At 39.5% G+C, this 19,090-nt stretch overlaps 1 protein-coding gene across 2 annotated transcripts; it reads right to left on the reverse strand.

Moving 5' to 3' along the window:
• Positions 1–235: 235 nt before the first annotated feature.
• PTGFR (prostaglandin F receptor (FP)) lies at positions 236–18,432 on the reverse strand. 2 transcript variants are annotated; one of them, XM_010194338.1, is made up of 2 exons: positions 17,902–18,432; positions 236–696 (listed from the first exon to the last, which is right to left on the reverse strand). In XM_010194338.1, exons 1-2 carry the CDS (start codon positions 18,367–18,369, stop codon positions 391–393), a joined length of 774 nt encoding a protein of 257 aa, XP_010192640.1. In that variant the 5' UTR covers positions 18,370–18,432; the 3' UTR covers positions 236–390. The 2 variants fall into 2 exon arrangements, with proteins under 2 accessions (XP_010192640.1, XP_010192639.1); XM_010194337.1 differs by having other exon boundaries at positions 17,581–18,432.
• Positions 18,433–19,090: the final 658 nt, after the last annotated feature.

Consider the following 19,090-nt stretch of genomic DNA (forward strand, 5'->3'; position numbering starts at 1 on the left):
ACTCTGCAAAGGACTGGGGGTATTACTGGTAGACAAAAATCCACCCCTTCTAAAAATCACCTTGAAGATCACTTTCGCACTTGCGTGTGTTCTTAAGAAGCCTGCTAAGGTAAAGGATTTGGTGGGGAGTATTATGAGGAACCTGTTCACTTTAGTAGCTGGAAGGGAGAAATACAAGACAGTTTATCATTCCTATGTTTTGGAAGGAATGTATTCTGAAAGAAATTAAAACATTCATCTTCCGGAGTAGCAACATGAAACTGGTAAGCAACAAGAGCAAACCACTCACAAGAAAACAAATGCCACACCACTGAGCCTTGGAATTCATTTTAAGGTCTTGCCCGTGTATGGGTGTTTTCTCCATCATCTCTTCATACACCATGGTCAACCTCATTGCCCCAAAGAGCTGAGTGGCTGTAGGTTTATTTGTTTGGAGCTTACTGGCGACTCAGATATTGCTGCAACCTTCAAAGAATTCTTGATGGAGCTGAGTTCCCACACGTGTAAGTTTATGATGTGCATGCCACAACATCCCCTCGTGATCTTGTACAGGTTTTTAAGTACGGCTTTCCGGAGAAGAATGTACACCCAGGGATCTAGAATCTGATTCCACGTTGCCATCCGGAGAGCGAAAAGTATTGTTTCACAGGTCTCCTTCGAACGACTCTCGTTTATCCCTATTTTGGCCATTGTCACCTGAAAATGGAACATTTTAAAATTACACATCAGAAAAATACACCAAGACAGCATGTGCATGAGTGAAATTGTTTCAGCATTATCTCTAATCTTCATATCTTCACAGCATTAATGAAACCCAGTTGCAAAGTAAATACTTTCAGGCACATAATTTTTATCATCCTAGAAATCCGCTGGTGTTTTACATAGGAGTTACCTCTGCTGCACTTGCAACCAGCCAGGGAACACCTTCCAAAAACAGGGACTGATTTGAGTAAGGAATAATAACTTATCCTGAATTTGAGCTAACAAAGCATGCCAAGACTGTTCCAGAGATGGGTGTTTTTCAAGGATAGAGGCCACGGGTAGATCAGAACGTTTTTACAAAGGGTATTTACTTTTTCACATTTTCCAAATAAAAGTCTGCATAAGGAATACAGGACCTTGTTTTCATCAAGAACATTTACACATTTTAAGCTGCAACAGGACACAATATATTGACACCAGAGGGTATAGAGGTTTCTAGGAAAACTTAAGCCATGGTGACAAAGGCCTTCGATACCCCTCCTCTTGCTAGTGGACACACAGCAGGTTACATTCACCTCTGGAGGTGCTGCACATGGACAGCAACAACGCTTCCAGAGTCACGTTTCACATGGTGGAGGCATTAGTCTCCCAGTACAGCCCAGCAGGGAAGCTTCTGGCAGAGGACACCCAAGAGCTACACCAGCCCAGTAAGTTGTGGCTGGCCTCTGTGCTTTGCAGAGCTGCAACCCATGCTTTGAAACACCAGCCCTAGTGACACCTGCCCTGCTGAGCCCTCCTCTGCAGGCTTTCTGCCATTGAGGTTTTGTAACCTGAGTTCCTGTGTGAAGTAAGCCTGACTCTGCAAAGCCAGGAATCTGCCAGAGGATGGTAAATTATCTCTCTCTACTATAAATGCTAAAAGCACATGAAGACTTTTTTGGTAGAAAGATGAAACACTGTAAAGCTTTCAGTTCCAAAGCCTTTAAAGTGATACAGTTATTTAAGAAATGGGATATCTTACAAATGATGCTATGAGTACACTGATTTATTGAGCGATGAGAGGTAGGGTCAGTCTGTCTGAGTGCAGACAGTCGTATTTTCACAAAGATACATTGTAAAATGAAAAAAAAACAAACCAACAACTTAAAAAATAATAATGAATGAAGAGAGAAAACGACCACTCAGCAAAGCTATTGTACTCCTTTTTAAATGCTTCTCTGTATTCCTAGGCCCTACCTATAGATGCAGGTCACCACATTTGAGAATAAACTTAAGTGGAACAGAGCAAACGCATAAAAGGAGACTCTACTTGCTTGATGAAGCATCTGATCAAGCATTTCTGTATGGACATCCACGGTAGCAGCGAGGAGAGCCCACAGGAACATTCTGAAGGAAGCTGGTGAGACTGGCAGCAGCACAGCTGGGAACCGGTGCGGGGAGGAGGAGGAATGTCTGAGCACCGAGCCAACACAAACACGTACAAGTCAGTTCCCCGAATCTGCTTTTCACCCCACAACCGTTGGGCGCATTCCTCTCTGACATCAGCAGCCCACCCAAACTTGGACAAGGCCTTTGGCTTCTGCATGGGATGTTTTCTCAGGACAGTTCTACATTTTATTTATTAGAAGTCCAATACCACACGCCAAACTCGGAGGGAGTGCTCCTTACTCATGCAAGTATGACCGGGCAGCCAATGACAGCACAACACGGCTCATAGACCAATGTCCTTCTCCGATATATCCTATGCTTTACTAAATACAGACACATGGCTTCCTCATCTGCTTCTTGATGCACTTCAACATTTCATTTGTTGTTCTTCTCTCACATTCTGCAAAGTTAATAAGTGCCAAATTCAAAGGAATCCCATGCCTGGTGGAGGAGGCAGCAGATGTTGCTGTATAGGAAAAGTAACTCCATCCAGACTTTGTAAACTGTACTATTTTCTCCCATGTTATCTAGCAAACCTGTGAGATTCCTTTTCATTTTGTAGTAAGCACCTCTAAGTGAATCCATTCGCTTGTTCAACTAGCTGGCTCAACATAAAGTACCTCTGTTTTGATTATGGATTTACTTAAAGTAAATCAGGACATCAAGGAAATTTGATACATAATTTTATGGATTCTAAGAGAGATTCCTGTGTGTTACCATCACTTTCTCTCTGGGTATGAAGTGAGATAGCTTCTCACCCCTTCAAAGAGCCCTCACTGTACTGGGCGTTCTTCCATGTCTTCTGTACACGTAAGAAAACTGTGGGCAGCCAAAGCCAACTGCATGCAAAGACCATGTTCTGCCGACTGGAGCCTTTCTGAAAAGTCCTCTGATGATTTCTAGAACAAGACCCTAAACTCCAGCTGAGTAAGTGTAGAATGGAGCGAGGTCAGTATAAATCATGATTTCTAGTACATTTGCATTTTAATTTTTTTTTTAAATTTAAATCCTTAAAATACTATTCCAAAGTTATTTTGAAATCACAAATCATAAAAAGGCCTAATACACTACCAGGATTAAATAAATGGATTAAATAAATTAAATAAAGGATTAAATAAATAAAGGGTTTCACTGAATGAAAGCATGCAGACAGCCTGCATTTGCCCCGAGGTGTGAGGAAGTCATGCTACTGAACTGGCACAAGTCACCGGCTCAGAAACTGCAACCACAGCTTGCTGCAGTGCTAAGCCTCCTCTGTAGGCACCAAAAGGACACTTCTTTCCTTATTATTTGACTAAAATGGTTCAATAATTATTTCAAAGTCAAGAAACCAATTCAAAGACCTTTTTTCTCCTCCTCCGTACGTCCCTTAGGTGAGTATGGTGAAGGGATTCTGTCCTCTGTAGCCAGCACTACACAAGTGGCGATGCTGGGAAGAGGCAACACGATTGCATCATACCCAGTCGCCTTTGATCTCTACAACTGAATTTAATATTAATGCCGATTCAGCAGTATGACTCAAAAAATTAATCCTCACCTGGCAAATAATAAACGAAACTCATGGCATTTTCTAACAGATTTAGAAACGTAAAAATCCAAGTAGCACTTTGCCGAGTTATACAACGTTTACAAGGACACAGCTGCAGTATGTCTCCCTGGTTTGTGAAAAAAACCACGAAAGCATCACAAGAGACATCTTGTGTTACAACCAATACAAAGCAAACTTGCTTTAGGAAAGTAACTATAAAAGCATAACTGTAAAAGTGACTTTTTAAACCAAGGCTGCCTGCTTGTAAGATACAGAGTTACCCCAATTCACATTAGTCCTTGTTGATTTAAGGAAAGACCTGAGAATTTTCTATCCCTAAAAATAAAGATAAGTCAAATTTGTGTCAAGTAAGGACTCGATACATTAAACTTCTCCATCCTTCTTGTCCGATTTTAGGCTTCACTAAAACTGAAGCTCACTTTGAAAGATCCAGAAAGTTTGATGGAAAAGTTTTAAAAATATTTTGAAATTGTTGACTTCCACAGTTTTGCATCTAGCAGATAGCATCAGAGAACTGCCATTTCCCTTAGGGACAAAGCTCAGCGCAACAAACTTTAAAAAATTGCTCCCGAGCTTCACACCAGTCTTGAAATAAAAACAGCATGTCTTTAATTTCCCTTCCAATTGGATCTCAATTATATGAGAACAACTAATAAGCTAAATGGCAGTGCTGCTCAGTCACATTCCTGTTAATACTCAAGGACAGCCAGTCAAAACAAGAAGCAGACTTTACTGCTATTTAGAAAATAAGGCAAACTGTAATACGCTTTGATGCATTTCAGCACATAGGCTCTACATCCAGGTTCTAACCTTGACTTCAGGAAGCTGGATAAAAACCAGTCACCAAGGGACTGACATGGAAAGCAGCACACACAGGCCAATTTTGTTATGTGCAAACAAATATCAGAAATTCTCTTCCTCTGTAGCTCAGCCTTCAGGCTCCATTTCCCTGTGGGAACCTTGCAGGCCCTCCCAAACCTCTTCCTCTTCCTTTGAATTTTATTACAAGCAGTTCTGAGAATTTCAATTAATGGAAGAAAGTCCATAGGGTTTTTTCAGTATTTGCAGAGTACTTTTATTTTGTCACTGATGCCTAGGTCAAACTCAAAGGTGGATATGCCCTTCTCCTAAACCACACAGGACTCAAGGCGGTATTCTGCTGACTATGTCTCACTCCACAGAAATAAAAGATATATCATTATTTTTATTTTCCATAAAATTTTGGAACTTCCATTACTCATACCTGCTACAAAGAAGTTGCAGTCTGCTGTAGGCAAGAGCTGGTTGGAAGATGCTGCTTTGTACTATTTTATAAACAGAGATTTTAAGAAAAAAGTATGTAAAAGAGGGGCAGGGAGAAATCAAAATGTATCTGTCTGCACATTTTATGTACCATTTTATGTCTTCTAAGAACAGCTGTTAGAAAAGAAACACAGGCTATATAGCCTGTACCATTGCTATACAGATACTGCAGTATATAAATCAAGTATTTGTGTCAGTATGCTTCATTTCATATTTTATGGGATTCTATGAAAGTCAGTGTAAAAGCAAAGACTTCCAAGAAAAATACGTAATGCACCAATTCTGCCATCAAAATGTTAGTACACACACTGCACTACTTATGTCACATAATACTTCCTGTGTTACAGATCTGCAACATGTTTTTCCCCTAATGTTTTCCTTTCCCTTTTTAAAAGAAAAACATGAACTATACCTTCATCTTTTATATACCAGATGATCATTTGGGCTAACAAACAAATGTTAACTGAGCAGAGTGTTTTTGTATTTTTAAAATGTGTACTTAAAAAGGAATTTGAGAATTCAAAACACATTAGCAAGTTTTCCTCCACATTGAAGTCCAGAGGGTACTTTCAAGGGGCTATGTAATACTTCCATGTGCAAAGTTTTGCAGGATGAGCTCTTGACAAGTAGCAGCAAAAAAAAGAGTCCCTTTTTCTCTCATCTACACCTGTGAAAAAATAATAATGCCACTAAAAATTAACAACAGGTCCACTGCCTCACTACTCAGTTGGCGAAAAAAATCTGTGTCTAACTCCTGAAATTAAGTTCTGGTTCAAAACAAATCAAGGATGGTCGCTGCTACCTGCCATGAATAATAATATGAATAATATTATATATATAATATGAATAAATGAATAATAATAATGCATCCTTAGCATGCAAATTTACTTATTATTCCATTAAATACAGCCAGTCTGAGAAAGACCTTTCTCCTACTGGAGTCACAGTTATCTATGAGAAACACAGAACATAAATGGGAAACAGAGTATCAGACAAGATTTGGGTGATAAGAGGTAGCTGAGATTGCAAAAACATTTTGCTGATGTTTATTTAGCCTCCATATGCCCCGTAGGTACCACCCTTCCAACGAAGTCACATAAACCTTTCAGACGCATAGGAAAGCTAAAGGCATTCAGAGCTCAGCACCACTGCTGGGATGAAAGTCAGGAATGCATAGAGAAAACAGGAAAACACATTTTCCATGAAGCTAATGAAAAAAGTCAGGAATATTCCTTTCTCAGACACAGCTGATTCTGTGACCAGGCAATTTCTCACTGGCTGCTGCTGCTGCTTCATGAACATGGTACCATTGAGGACACAAGTGCCTTTGCTCACATTGGTGGGACCAAAGCTTTTGAAAGGGTACTCCTGAACTGGTAGGACAGACCTCACATAACCGAACACCAAATGAAGGACTGCAGTGTAACAGCATATATACAAACAGTGTCACGCATGACATTGAACTAAGGCTCTGTGGGAGTTTGGCACCCAGCAGCTCAGTTCCATCTGAACCATATGATCCCTCCTCACTGTTCAGTTCTTCGGAGCTTTCTGCTCTCATGCAGGCCCAGGTCTGCAGAGGACTCATTGCACTCCATTACTGTGGCATTGGAGGCAAATGCGACATTTTCACCATCTGCATTTTCAGAGCTTTATGCAAAATATTTGTGTATGTCAATACACTTTCTGAACAAACAATTGGAAACATCAATTGAAATGAGACTTTCATGAATGCAAGAATTTGCCAAAATTACTGAAAAAAACCCCGTGAAGTGCCATGACATTATACTCACTAATTATATTTTAGTAACTGCCTTTGGCATTATCACGCTCTGTATAACACAGGAATGCAATTATGAAGTAAGCCTCAGAAAGAGAAGCATTTCTTTGTGTGCATAAACTCACAAACATAAACTGAAAGTGAAGCTTTTACTTTCTGTCAACTTTCCCCTTAGACACTACCTATTTGCATCTGGTCTGCAGTAACAAATTCAGGTTGGGCTTGACTGAAGCATTCCAGGTCACCTCTCTTTGCTTCTCCAAAAGAACCCAGATCTTTCTGTCCTGAATTGGTAGTCTTTTTTCCTCCTTTCCTTTCTACCCTCTCAAAATTTGAAATACTTTGGTTCAACTAGCTATGTAATTACTCTCACAGCTTAATTAGCTCATTTGAAAGGAAAGCAGAATGGACATGGACATGGACAAAGAAGAGTTTAGCACTGAAAATGGTAGATTACTCATTTCATAATGAAAAGACACAGTGTCCATGTTAAAGTCAAATAAACAAGCTGTTTCCTGAGCTACATGTTTTAACGTGACAAGAAAGCCTGCTTCCATAGGGCATTATACTGGGGAGGAAGAGAAAAACTGTCTGAATACAGAAAAAAAGAGACAATATACAGATAACATAGAGGGGAAAGGAGCCGCAAATGTCTGTAATTATAGAATGAATTCAGCATTTAATTACTGTTATGCACAGGATCAAACCAATAGCTTAGAAGTGAACCTGTCAAACATCACCCCATTCACACTGCTTTATTATTACTAAAGGCATCCTGCACTATATTTACATGCCTGAGGAAAGATACTGTATAGCTTCAGCAACCAGAGGCAAATCTTCCTCTCATATTTTTGAGAGTAAGAAAATGTGCTTCTATGGGGAATGTAGGATCTGTCACTTCTTACCTGGCCATTTTTAAAAATTTTCTCAGATTTGCCTAATACAGCAAGAATTTGCTGTAATACAGCAAGAATTACAAGCTGAATTCTCCATGGGTTCCTTGGACAGGCCCCTCTCTGATCTCAGAGGAATGGCACACACATGCAGGCTTTCAGCACAAATACCACCGAACCCAGAGACATCCATAGATATCACAAGTGTGAAGAAGAATTTCACGGTGAGTCAGTCATGATATGTGGTGGCCTTTTCACCTCTTCTAGAATTCAGGAATGCAGATGACTTTGATGTGTGATCCAGCTTGCAAAACCTCAAGTAAGAACAGGTCTAAAAGGTAAAGAACCTACTCTGTTGTCTACCAGTGGAGTCAGACCTTCAGTTTATTGCCTGAGGAATGATGGTGTTTATTACATGGGTGCAGAGGAAAAATAAGGAGGGAAAAAAAAATATATTAATTTCAAATTAGATTTTATGTATGTCTGTGTTTACCACATATGCAACACACATAGTGAAGGACAAAGAAATCTTTTTAAATATGGATTGGAGTCATAGACATCCAATGACTTGGTGCTATCTGATTTGCAGTATTTGCAAATCTGGCCAGAGGCAAAGGAAGATGCAATGTGTTCCTTTCATGTTATTTTTCTTTTAAATCACATTTGTTAAAGTGACTTATTCTATATATCATTCTGGGTGGGTGCACTAAGAAGCTATGAACTGAAGTATCAGGGCTAATGAATTAGCAATATATTTACTGAGTTGGTATATATAATTCGTAATTTTTTTTTTCTTAAATGTTGGCAAATAAATTAAACGGGATTGCTGTGCAGCTGGACCATCTTTTATGTGGAGGAGGGAAGAGAAAAATCAAATCTCCATTTAAGAGTGATTTATTTCTCACTACTACTGCAAACACATGCTCCTGTTAAAAAGTGGATGAAATCTTATTTCCAATTCACTAATGAACTGTAAATCCTAAACCAAATTGCTATCACTCACATGGATCCTCACATCCCTCCTGCTTCACCTGGTTTTAACACCTTTGCATGCAGTGAGGCAGAGTGGAACACAGCTGGCCACGTCCCCACCAGCACAAGCCTTCCTCCCCGCATCCTCATGTCCTGATGCTGGTCACTACGTGAGTGACAAAGATACTCACAGGCAGATTCACTACATCCATTACATTCTCCCTAACTCCTATAACTTTGGGGTGGCCATGCAGCCCATCCACAGCCAGCTTACGTAGGGTTCAAGCCCCTCAAGGCAGCTGACAGCACACAGGTCTGGGACAGCAAGAAAGGTCCAGCCTCCACTTCTCCAATGACAAAGTAATTTTTGGTTTCAGTTTAGTCTCAAGGCCTAATTGTGTTAAAAACCTCAGTTCAGGACACCCCTTACACAAAGGCTCATCTTCAGCCTTCTTCGGTAAATCATGCAGAAACCCAACTCCAATGCCATTCAAATCCGCCCTTCAGCACACACGTCTGAATGAAGTCTTCAAAAAACTCATTAAAAAGAGGAGCTAAGAGCGAGTTTATGAGCTGCTCTCTGGTCCCTGCTCTGCCTGGAGTAGATAAGAGCAACCCTTCAGCAAGAGATAGCATATCGACCTGAGCCACATTGCAGGTCATTCAGCCGCTCAGCTATTTCTCCTCATCTGATACGAGACCAAATCCAAAAGAATAGTCACAATTACAAAAAACCTCAGTGTAACTCCTGGTACAAACCTTTTCTGTGACATTCTGCTCCCTGACCATTACAGTTTATAAGAACCCACAGACATCATCCACAATGGGATCGCGCTCCTGCTCTGGCAGGCACCATGCATGCACACAGCAAACAGGCACCTTCCTTCCGCAGGGAGCTTGTAACCCAAGGAACCAGCTGCAATCCAGCTATTTCTTAATATTTTAATGTAAAATTTAAGTCTCAAAAGCACGTGAGGTAAGAATTATTGCTCTGTTTTAAAGCTAAACAGCATATTTTCCAGAAAAGGATCCAAATAATGTGCGCTCTCAGACATGCACTGATTCTACACTGCTATTAAGACAAATAACTTCTGCTAGAAAAGTTTACGATCACTGTGCAAAACTTAAGACCATGAATTAACACCATAATAACATAATAAATACCTCACAGAACACACAAATGTGTATCAGACACTGGTGTCTCTCACATTAAACCTGGTGAGGACGGAGGAGTTTCTGGAGCTGTTCCACGCGAGTGTATTTGTCCCAGAGACTTTTCAGCAACAACTTTACCATTTAAAGTCTTTAGATAGTCAGGAAAAAGAGCCTTCCTAAAATAACCACCCCAAAATGGTTATGCCGTGTATGATATTTTCCAAAAATGGCTATGCAGTGTATGATATTTTCAAGCAAAAAAGGCTTGAATAAGTGTAATATCTAGGAAATAGGAAGAATCTACTTTTATCAAACAAAATTGGAATGTATATTGAACTGACTGCAAGCACAGAATCCAGAAACTTTACCAACTGAATGAGGGGAGGTTATGAATGGAAAATTATCTGGCTGGTTTTGAGATTTGATTTTTTGATACGAAAACTTTGAGATTGAAAAGAATGAAAATTTTCTGTGAAAGTCATTGGCATCTACTTGGAATGAAATATCATGTTTGAATGTATAGGTCTTTATGGTTTGATTCTGTAGATATAATATCAATTTAAACATCAAGTGGCAAGCAATTCTGAGAGAAAAACAGGACCAGGTTGTTTTGAAAATGCCATGTTCTCAGATGACTGGAAACCCGCCTTCCCTACTTTTTCTCTCCAGAACAAACCAACCTCATTGCCTTCTGATGGCACTGCACTTCAGAAAAAAATGCGTTATAAGTTTTTCCAAACAGCACAAATAAACATAGATAACAAAAGCTATAATTCTGCTTCCCCAAAAGCCTCTGGTAAAAGACAACCTGTCGGTCTCAGCAATTCTTCCTTCCCTGGTTCACATCACTACTGCAGGACAATATGCTGACCACTGTCCATTTTTCCTCTAAAACTTCTGTCCTCTTGAGAGATTCTGCTCAACTCCCCGACTTCTGTGAGAGGGAGGTAAACACTTGAATTACAAATATAGCCACAATTAATATAAGCCCTCTATGATAAACTATGGCCTGGCCCACACTTAAAAAACATTTTTTTTTAATGATTCATGTTTCTCAGAAAGGCTAAGGCCTGTAAGATCTCTACAGACTGTAGAAGATTAAAATAGGAACAGGCCAGCTCTGAACACTGAAACAGACCTTTGAAATCCAGTACCATTCTAGGTGGGTGTACTCTAAAATGATGCTCTGCAACCAATACTAAAAAAAGACAGGAACATCAAATCCATCACATTTCTGTGTGTTCCACTGAAATACATCTGAATAGGTGGATTGAATTTTTAAATGCATTGTATTAAACTTTGCTATTCTCTTTCTGCAAACATCCAGAGTTTCTTTCCATGGAGTAATTTCATGGTGACATACAAAAGCACACTCCAATTGTCTGAGTTGCTCCTTAAACCTTATTTCACCAGAAACTAAGCTAAAAAGACATTTCTGTCTTGAGACTAACAAAAACTTCATGCAAAAAGAGTGTTTTCTTTCCTCTTAACCCCTAAAATCAGCTCTCTATTCCAAAATATCTTTTGGGTATAATATTACAAATGACACATTTCAGCAATTTTACCTTGAGTATCAGAAGCTCATTCAGAGGAACTCAAGCAAGAAAAGTAATTGAATTTGCACAGTGTTAATGAACGTATTGAGAAACTCAGCAAGCAATTAAAAGGGCATGATTTGAGGGAGAAGGAGAAACCTTTTTCTAGTGTAGCTTGAAAGACAAGTAAATTAATAATTTTTTATTATTTTCAGAGGAACTGAAGGAGCATTTTATTCAAACAGCTGCTCCTGATCTCACCTCTTCTGACACAGCAAGGCCTGCAAAAGAAATAGCAACCTGCAGTCGACAATTACCACTACTGTATTGATGTTTCGGGCTACAGATAAAGAGGTGTATCTAGCAAAAAGCTTTTTTTCCTTTCCCTATGAAACTGGTTCATTAATTAAAACCATTGTGGCAGATGTGGGCTCCCGAGATGGACTTGCACCGAGCCCAAGAGATGCAATGACAATGTCCACAGAGGTCCTGCAGCAGGTCACCTCTCCTGTGCCCATCAGCCTGCTGCAGGCAGGGTGGAGGAGGAGCCCAGACCCAACTTCAACCACATCTCCTTTGTTCTGACGATCATCTCGTCTTTGTATGGTGTCAACAGACACTGTTCTAGCAAAATATGACAAGAATTCAATGACAAAATCTAGCACAAACATAGCAATTATCAATTATTAACTTCTTAAAAAATCTGAATCTTGAGAAAGACAAAGTGTGGCTTTACCCTGCGATAGTAACTTTTACAACAGCATTCAAAGCTGCGAGGTTAGCTAACCGTGTTTAAGAGTATGTCCTTCAGTCTTCAGAAACAGGCGACTGGAAATTGAAAGCCTAATTTATTCCTTTTCAAAAGAAAAGATCACTCTTCTTGTTGACAGTGCCTATGCAGGCACAACGAGCTCACAGAGGCTGCAACTTCAACTAACAACGTATTTTGCAAGGGGCTCAGTAAGAGCACACGCTTCTGCGGAGCAGCCACTCGTGAGATCCGGGTGGATGATGTACACGGCGACAAGGACTGCACTGACAGAGCGTGGACCTGCATCTTGGGACATCTTGTGTCTGCCTCTCCTCAGCTGCATTTTTCAATTACCAAAATCACCAGCCAGAGAGCACAAGAGAAGGGACAAGTTTTTAAGCAAGTATTTTGTTGTAGGGACAATACAACTAGCAATTTTTGAAGACATACAAACATTAATAAAGCAATGAGCTCATTGCACATATAAGCATAAGGCATTATAACAGAAATTTAAACTGCCACCTTGGTAAAGTATACAGAAAACAGGAATGGTGGGAGATGCTTCAAGGGTAACAGGGGTATGAATGCCTGACAAATCATCACTGAGCAAGTCTGTACATGACTACACATACAAAAATACTAAAATGAGATGCACAGAGATACCTTTTACAACAAAGTACCTTATATATGCAAATACATGGCCTAGAACTCAGTGTAAAACCCGTAGCCCACTGACCTCCTTCAGCACATACCAACCACGAGGCTGTCTCAGCACCCAAAATACCTGGTAGAGCAACCAAATTGGGGTGGGCTGGGGTAACGGTTTTCCACTGAGAGCATCCCTGCTAGCACAGCACTGCTCTTCCTCCTCCGGCAGCACATTCACTGAAGGACCACTCAGGTCAGCTCCGGCAGCCTCTAGGTTGGAGTGATTCAGCAAACTGCAAGCTAAACGCAGCCCGAGGTGCATGAAAATTGGCCATCAAGCCTCGCTGCAGGAGAAAATCTGAGGACAAGAAGTCAGAGCGAGTTCAGAGAGACGCAATTAGCATAACGAATTGGAAAGGGAAGAGATGACATGAGAAGAGACTGCTAGAAATTAATCTAGGCAGTAAAAAAAAGCAACTGAATAAGAGCTGATTTAATCATATGAAATAAATAGCTGAGCTCTTCAGAAAAAAAAAAAGAGGAGTGGCTATTTTCTGCAGTAGAGGGGAGGTAAAACTGGAACAAAAGTAATCAGATAACTGCACGGAAAAAAAATCTTAACACAAATAATTTAAATGTAAAAGTACTTTTCCCAGGCTAAGACTGTGTTCCACACATGAAAAAGACCAAACTTTTTTCCATATCATAACTTCTTCTCATAGATAAATTCACTCTGAAATAAACCCCTCTTGTCTATAATGACAGGGAGCTCACTTTGCTACATCAAAACCAAAATTTAAAATATGTTTATCCCTTGAGCCCCACAGAATTTGACGCACTTAAGTCAGAATTTGCTGGGATGAACACAGCTCCAAAAACAAGCTGTTTCATGACAGGCCAGGCACCAAATCACAGCCAAAACCCAGGTTTATATAACGATCTATTTCATCAGAGATACTTGTCACAAAATGATTCAGCTCAACAATTTGCTTTGGGAATCCAACCCCTAGGGACCAAATGTATCCAACAAAATCCACATATCCCTTGCAAGGGGCTAAGACCTAGCAAGGATGAAAAAAGATTACTTACTACATAGAGAAGTTGATGTTTCTATCTTTGGAACATATTTTCCTGCAATTACCCACCACAAAGCAAAATTATTTGGACTGTCAGAACAAATGTGCCTCTGCAAATCACTGACTACAAAGATTACCAGAAAACTCATTAATTTCTTCTGTTGCTTTTCTGGTGAATTCTCTCCTGTTCTCAACTCCTCAAAAGGAAATAAATGTTGCCCCATAAGGGAAGAAGCAGGGTGTACCCTTCATTCTGGTAATCTGTAAAGGAAATATTCCACCACAATGGCAAGAAAACTTGAAAAAGTTCATTTTTATACGAATGAATGAGATGGAGCCTCAGCAAAGAAATCAGAAGGAAGGAAAGAAATCAGAAGGAAGGAAAGAAATCAGAAGGAAGGAAAGAAATCAGAAGGAAGTCCCTGTCCAACAGTCGCAGGCAGAGCTCCACATGAGCCATGCCATGGGCTCTGCTCTGAAAAGTACTCCAGATCTCTAGGAGTCTTAAAACAGACGTGGTGATTGATTATAACATTATACATAACCATATATATCAATCACCACGTCTATTTTAGATATTAGATTAAATGTTAGATATATATACAGATATATAAAGGCACCAGAACAAGTTCACTACCACTGAGCAGGTGCAGAAGTCAAGTTCAGTGCCACATCAGACAGCATAAAGGACAACCCAGGCTCTTGTGCCTCTAACGTCATCTAAAGGTGATCTTTGCACAGGACAGTGACCAAATATGTAACTGCACTTGTGGAAAAAAGATGATAGTTAAAATCTAATAGTGAACTGAATCCGCACTTGGATTACAGCATTAGATAGACTTGATTTTGGTAGCCATGCACATACAACAATTGACACAACACCAGACTAGATTAAAACCAGAATTAAAATAAAGGAAGTAAACCCCCCCATCAGATGGAGAATCACACCGAATAAATCCAACCTCTTGTATCTGCAAACCATATGCGGCATAAACTGCAACGCCTTCCGCTTTCTCTTCCAAATGTTTGTTTGGTTTCTAATTGCTTTGGTTTATATCGACGCAATTCACTCTCACATAACATTTTGTTCTGTATACTCCTTGGGATAGAGAACGTGGATAAAATTCGCAATCCAAAGACTGGCACTGACTTCTAGATTTTGCTTTGAGAAAAAAATTTAAAAAGCAAATTAGCAACTTTTCCACTTTGCCAAATGATTTCACCTATGAACACCTGCTCGTATTTATTTCAATAAATAGATACTTTGGTATATGCTGATTAAATTATAGAATCTAAACAATTAATTTCACAAATTAAAAGCCCTGAGAGGTTTCAGATAAACAGGACAAGTAGATTTGGATCAGCAATTCATCGTAAATCATGTGCTTTGATAAACTCTGGATATCTTTATTGTAGCACTTTAGCAGTACGTTCCTGGCAAACCTTTATTCCACTGCATCCGCATGCTCCACCACAGCCCAATAAAACCTGCTAAATTAGCACTGTGCTTATAACTCCGTTTGTATTCAGTGAACTGAGTGCTATCAAAACAGAGGGTAATTCAGAGAATTAACTTTGATGTAAACTCTACGACCCTAATAGCTAAGAAAGGTAACACCTACCAAGGACCCCATCCTCTTGCATATCCCAGATGACCAAACTCTGGCTAAAACACTAATTGTTCACTTCTCTGATACTTTGTTTCAAGAACTAACTCCTACCTTACATTAACTTTTTCTTTAACTTCTCATTTCTAATGTACATCTGTCCATCGCAGAACTGTTGTCCATACCACCAGACTAATTTTGTTGATAGTTTGGCTCACCTCAGTTCAAAAGAGATCCAGAAGAAAAGCGTTGCAAGCCCAGAATGCATAGAAAGCACTGGCAAATTTGCCACCCAATGAATCAAAGTTGCTCGTGTATCGCCTCCCTCCACAACATATTCCCCAAAACTACCAAGTACAAAATCAAGCAAGAAGTCAGACACTGGTCTGTATCATCAGCTGATGAAAACACCAAGCTCTGAAAGGGCTCTGAAATGAAATTCTGCAGCTGGAATAATAATTCATTGTCAACTGCAACTTCGACAAAGTTGAATACTTTAGCAAAAGTAGTGTTGTGATTTCATTAAAGAAGTGTCAAGATTGTAATTTTTTTAAATTATGTTTTTATAATACATACAATTTAAAAGGCATAATGAAGTTAACACTGAACAAACAACCTCAGTACTTGCAATTTAGTGTCCCTTCATATTTTGAATTAATTAAATATCTCTTTTGCATTAAAAAAGTCTATGGCACCTTTGACACCCATATTTTAAAAAATCAAATTAATTCCAATCTTTACGGACAGTTATTTTATCTAAAATTAAATTTCACCAGAAGAAGAGACACTGCTTTCTCGTGAAAAGTAAAACCACTATTTGAGTTACTTTTGCTGAAAACCATTCTGTGGCTTGCCCCAGACAAATTTCAGGGAGTGAGTGGGTGTCTGGAAGTAACGGGAAGTAAGTTCACTACAAAAAGCTGGCTATACTCTTCTGACAACTTTGTTTATGCGTTATACACTACAGCCAGGACACTGACAAAAGCCAACATGAATTTAAACTATGCTGCAGAGCAAGTCTAGAAAATCACTAGAGAAGCAGGGGAAAATTCTCTGTGTGTTAAACAAAAGTGAAGGAGTTGCTGCGCATTTCAGTGATGCAAAGATTTATATGCAGACTCTCTCCTTGAAGTCTGAGATACTGGATTAATTAACCTGTCGGATATACCCAGCTGCTGCAGCTAGGCTAATATCAGCATCTAATTTAAAACCAGTTCAGGTAAGCCCAAATGAAAATTGCACCTCATTCATATCAGAGGAAAACTATGGGACCTTGTTTCTAGGAAACAAATTAAGAATTCATATTACTTGTGCCTTTACATCTCTCACCCTATTAAAAAAAGAGTTTTCTTCAGTCAGGTTTACTACAGTAAAAAGAGTCAAAGTTAATATCAGCTTTATAATGCCATCATACAACAGAAGCTGTCAAATTCTTTCCCGTATCGTAATCCCTGCTCACTGACATCAAGATGAGCAGCACTTACCGCTTTGGAGGAGTCACAGCAGTTACCAGCACACAGCCCTGAGTCCCAGCCGGGACAGCTGAGACAGCGCACCCGCTGCACAGAGCGGCTTTGAGAGTCATCTCTCCAGATTACAAATCCAGCCTGGTTAGGTCTAACCCAAATTTTTATTTTAACCCACTGCCAACTGCTGTTTTTTAACATGACCCTAAAGCAAAGCCCTTAATACCCTGCTAATGGAGTGGCGGACTTTTACATTCTTAACTTCTCTAACACAGTTCACAAGTAGCAGCAAACTTTAAAAATAACAACGAGCAGACTACCATAAATAAAAAATGATATGAACCACAGTACAGACTAAACAGACTTGCCACTCCAAGATTTCACTGATTTTTTGGACAAGCTCAGTATTTGCTCTGATTTATTCTAGCCACCATTCTGCTGCCACTTTCTGCTTGACAGAGCTGGAAACAAAGTCCTCAGTCTCTGTACATTTTGCTTACTTTATGTTACTCATGATCAGAAGAGGACAATAATTTACCATTTTTGTTATAGATGCATAACTACATACGTCATTGGCAATATGCTGTGAAATTAATACACTGAGAAGTCAATGGAGTTGTTATCGCAGCTAAAGCGCCTGAAAACCTGGAGACAGAAAAGTGTAACTTTTATACAGTGATGTGCATTAAAAATTGGCAAACACATTAGGCTCTTACCAGGAATGGACTCCAGCAAATGCAAGAAACACACATTATAGCCAAGAGCTGAATGATCATTTCAAAATGATGAGATCTGCCTTGTCTTTGTTGACTTTTAAATTTGACTCTTAAGAGGGTAATTCCTGTGACAGCATTGCACAAGAGTGAAATAGCAAGGGCCAGTAACCCAAGGCAAGAAAAAAGTAAGAGATAAAATCTGTCTTCCCAGTCCTCAACATGTTCTGTTTTATAGAAGCACCAGGTCCTCGATGCTTGAATTTGATAGGCTCTAAACCTAAGAATAGGCAGCAAAGCTATAAGAACAGCAAACAGACATACCATAGTCAACATCATTTTCACATGTTTAGAAGTCATTTTTGTAGAGTGAAATATTGGCTTAGTGACTCCAATGCACCGTTCAACAGCCATCACGCTGCCCAGGAAGAGTGGGCACAAACCAAAGAAAACCATGCAGATGCCAAAAACACTGCAAAGAATGTTGGACTGGTTAAATCGAATCCAGTCTTTATCCGATGCATACACAAACACTGCGATGGCTCCATTGATGAGGTGGCCAAAGAGATCTGTGACGACCAAACCACTAGCAAGAAGCAAAAAGGAGGCTTTCGATTTCTGTCTAAATCTCTGATACGCCTTCAAGAGAATTGCAATTGCCAGACTGTTGGACAAAATTCCCACCGTCATGAAGATTATTGAAAAGAAAACTGAAATCTTCTTCTCCGTGTGGCAGGTTGAGTTTTTTAAGATGCCAAATCCAGCCAGCCCTGGTGATTTTGAACTGTTCATGGTTAGGAAAGGAGAGGCAGCCCTCAAAACATTTCAGCAGTCTTGCAATCAAAAGGCATCTGCAATATTAAAAACAAATGTACACACGCTGTAAAAAGCATCACACTGTTCAAATGACATTTGAAGCACAAATTCCTTAATATTAGTCTGTGCTACAAATCTAATGTTCCAGTTTTCTGAGTGATATGATATGGCATCGTATTTTAAGCACATCAGTCACAGGATAACACAATTATCTGCATGCATTAAGAAATGCAGATATGGCATACAGTACTTTCACAGTCTCTGTACACACAAGATATACAAACTAATGTATATATGCTCATGTGCATATAATCAGAGAAAGCATACAAAACATTCTTGCGGTTAAACTACGTATATAAACAAATGCTTTTGCAACATACTCCTAGAATGAAAGCATTTATCAACCCAACCACAGTCAAAAGTTAAATACTCAAACTGGAATGTTTTGAGATTATAATCACTCTCCGTTTTTCTTTTCACTGTTAAGCATTTATTTTCAAAACAATGTCCTAACATCTTCCAAGTAATCTTCCTCTCAGAATTCAATGTTTTAAAGCTTTAACGTAACCAACACTGAAGTCTCCAACTCCCCAGTTCCCTCACTGAAGCACAAAACATGTACTTTAGACTCTGCCTTATTCAGAAGCCAATCCTACAAGTTACTTTATCTCCCATCTCTACTCTCAGGACATTCCTG

The sequence above is a fragment of the Mesitornis unicolor genome, unplaced genomic scaffold (assembly GCF_000695765.1).
Source record: "Mesitornis unicolor isolate BGI_N332 unplaced genomic scaffold, ASM69576v1 scaffold11931, whole genome shotgun sequence".
Lineage (NCBI taxonomy): Eukaryota > Metazoa > Chordata > Aves > Mesitornithiformes > Mesitornithidae > Mesitornis > Mesitornis unicolor.

Excerpts from the sequence above, each read along its gene's own strand:
- PTGFR (XM_010194337.1), bottom strand. The coding sequence starts at position 18,369 with ATGAACAGTTCAAAATCACCAGGGCTGGCTGGATTTGGCATCTTAAAA. Across the intron at positions 697-17,580 it reads TTTGCTGGAGTCCATTCCTG|GTGACAATGGCCAAAATAGG; the intron begins GTAAGAGCCTAA and ends TTCCATTTTCAG.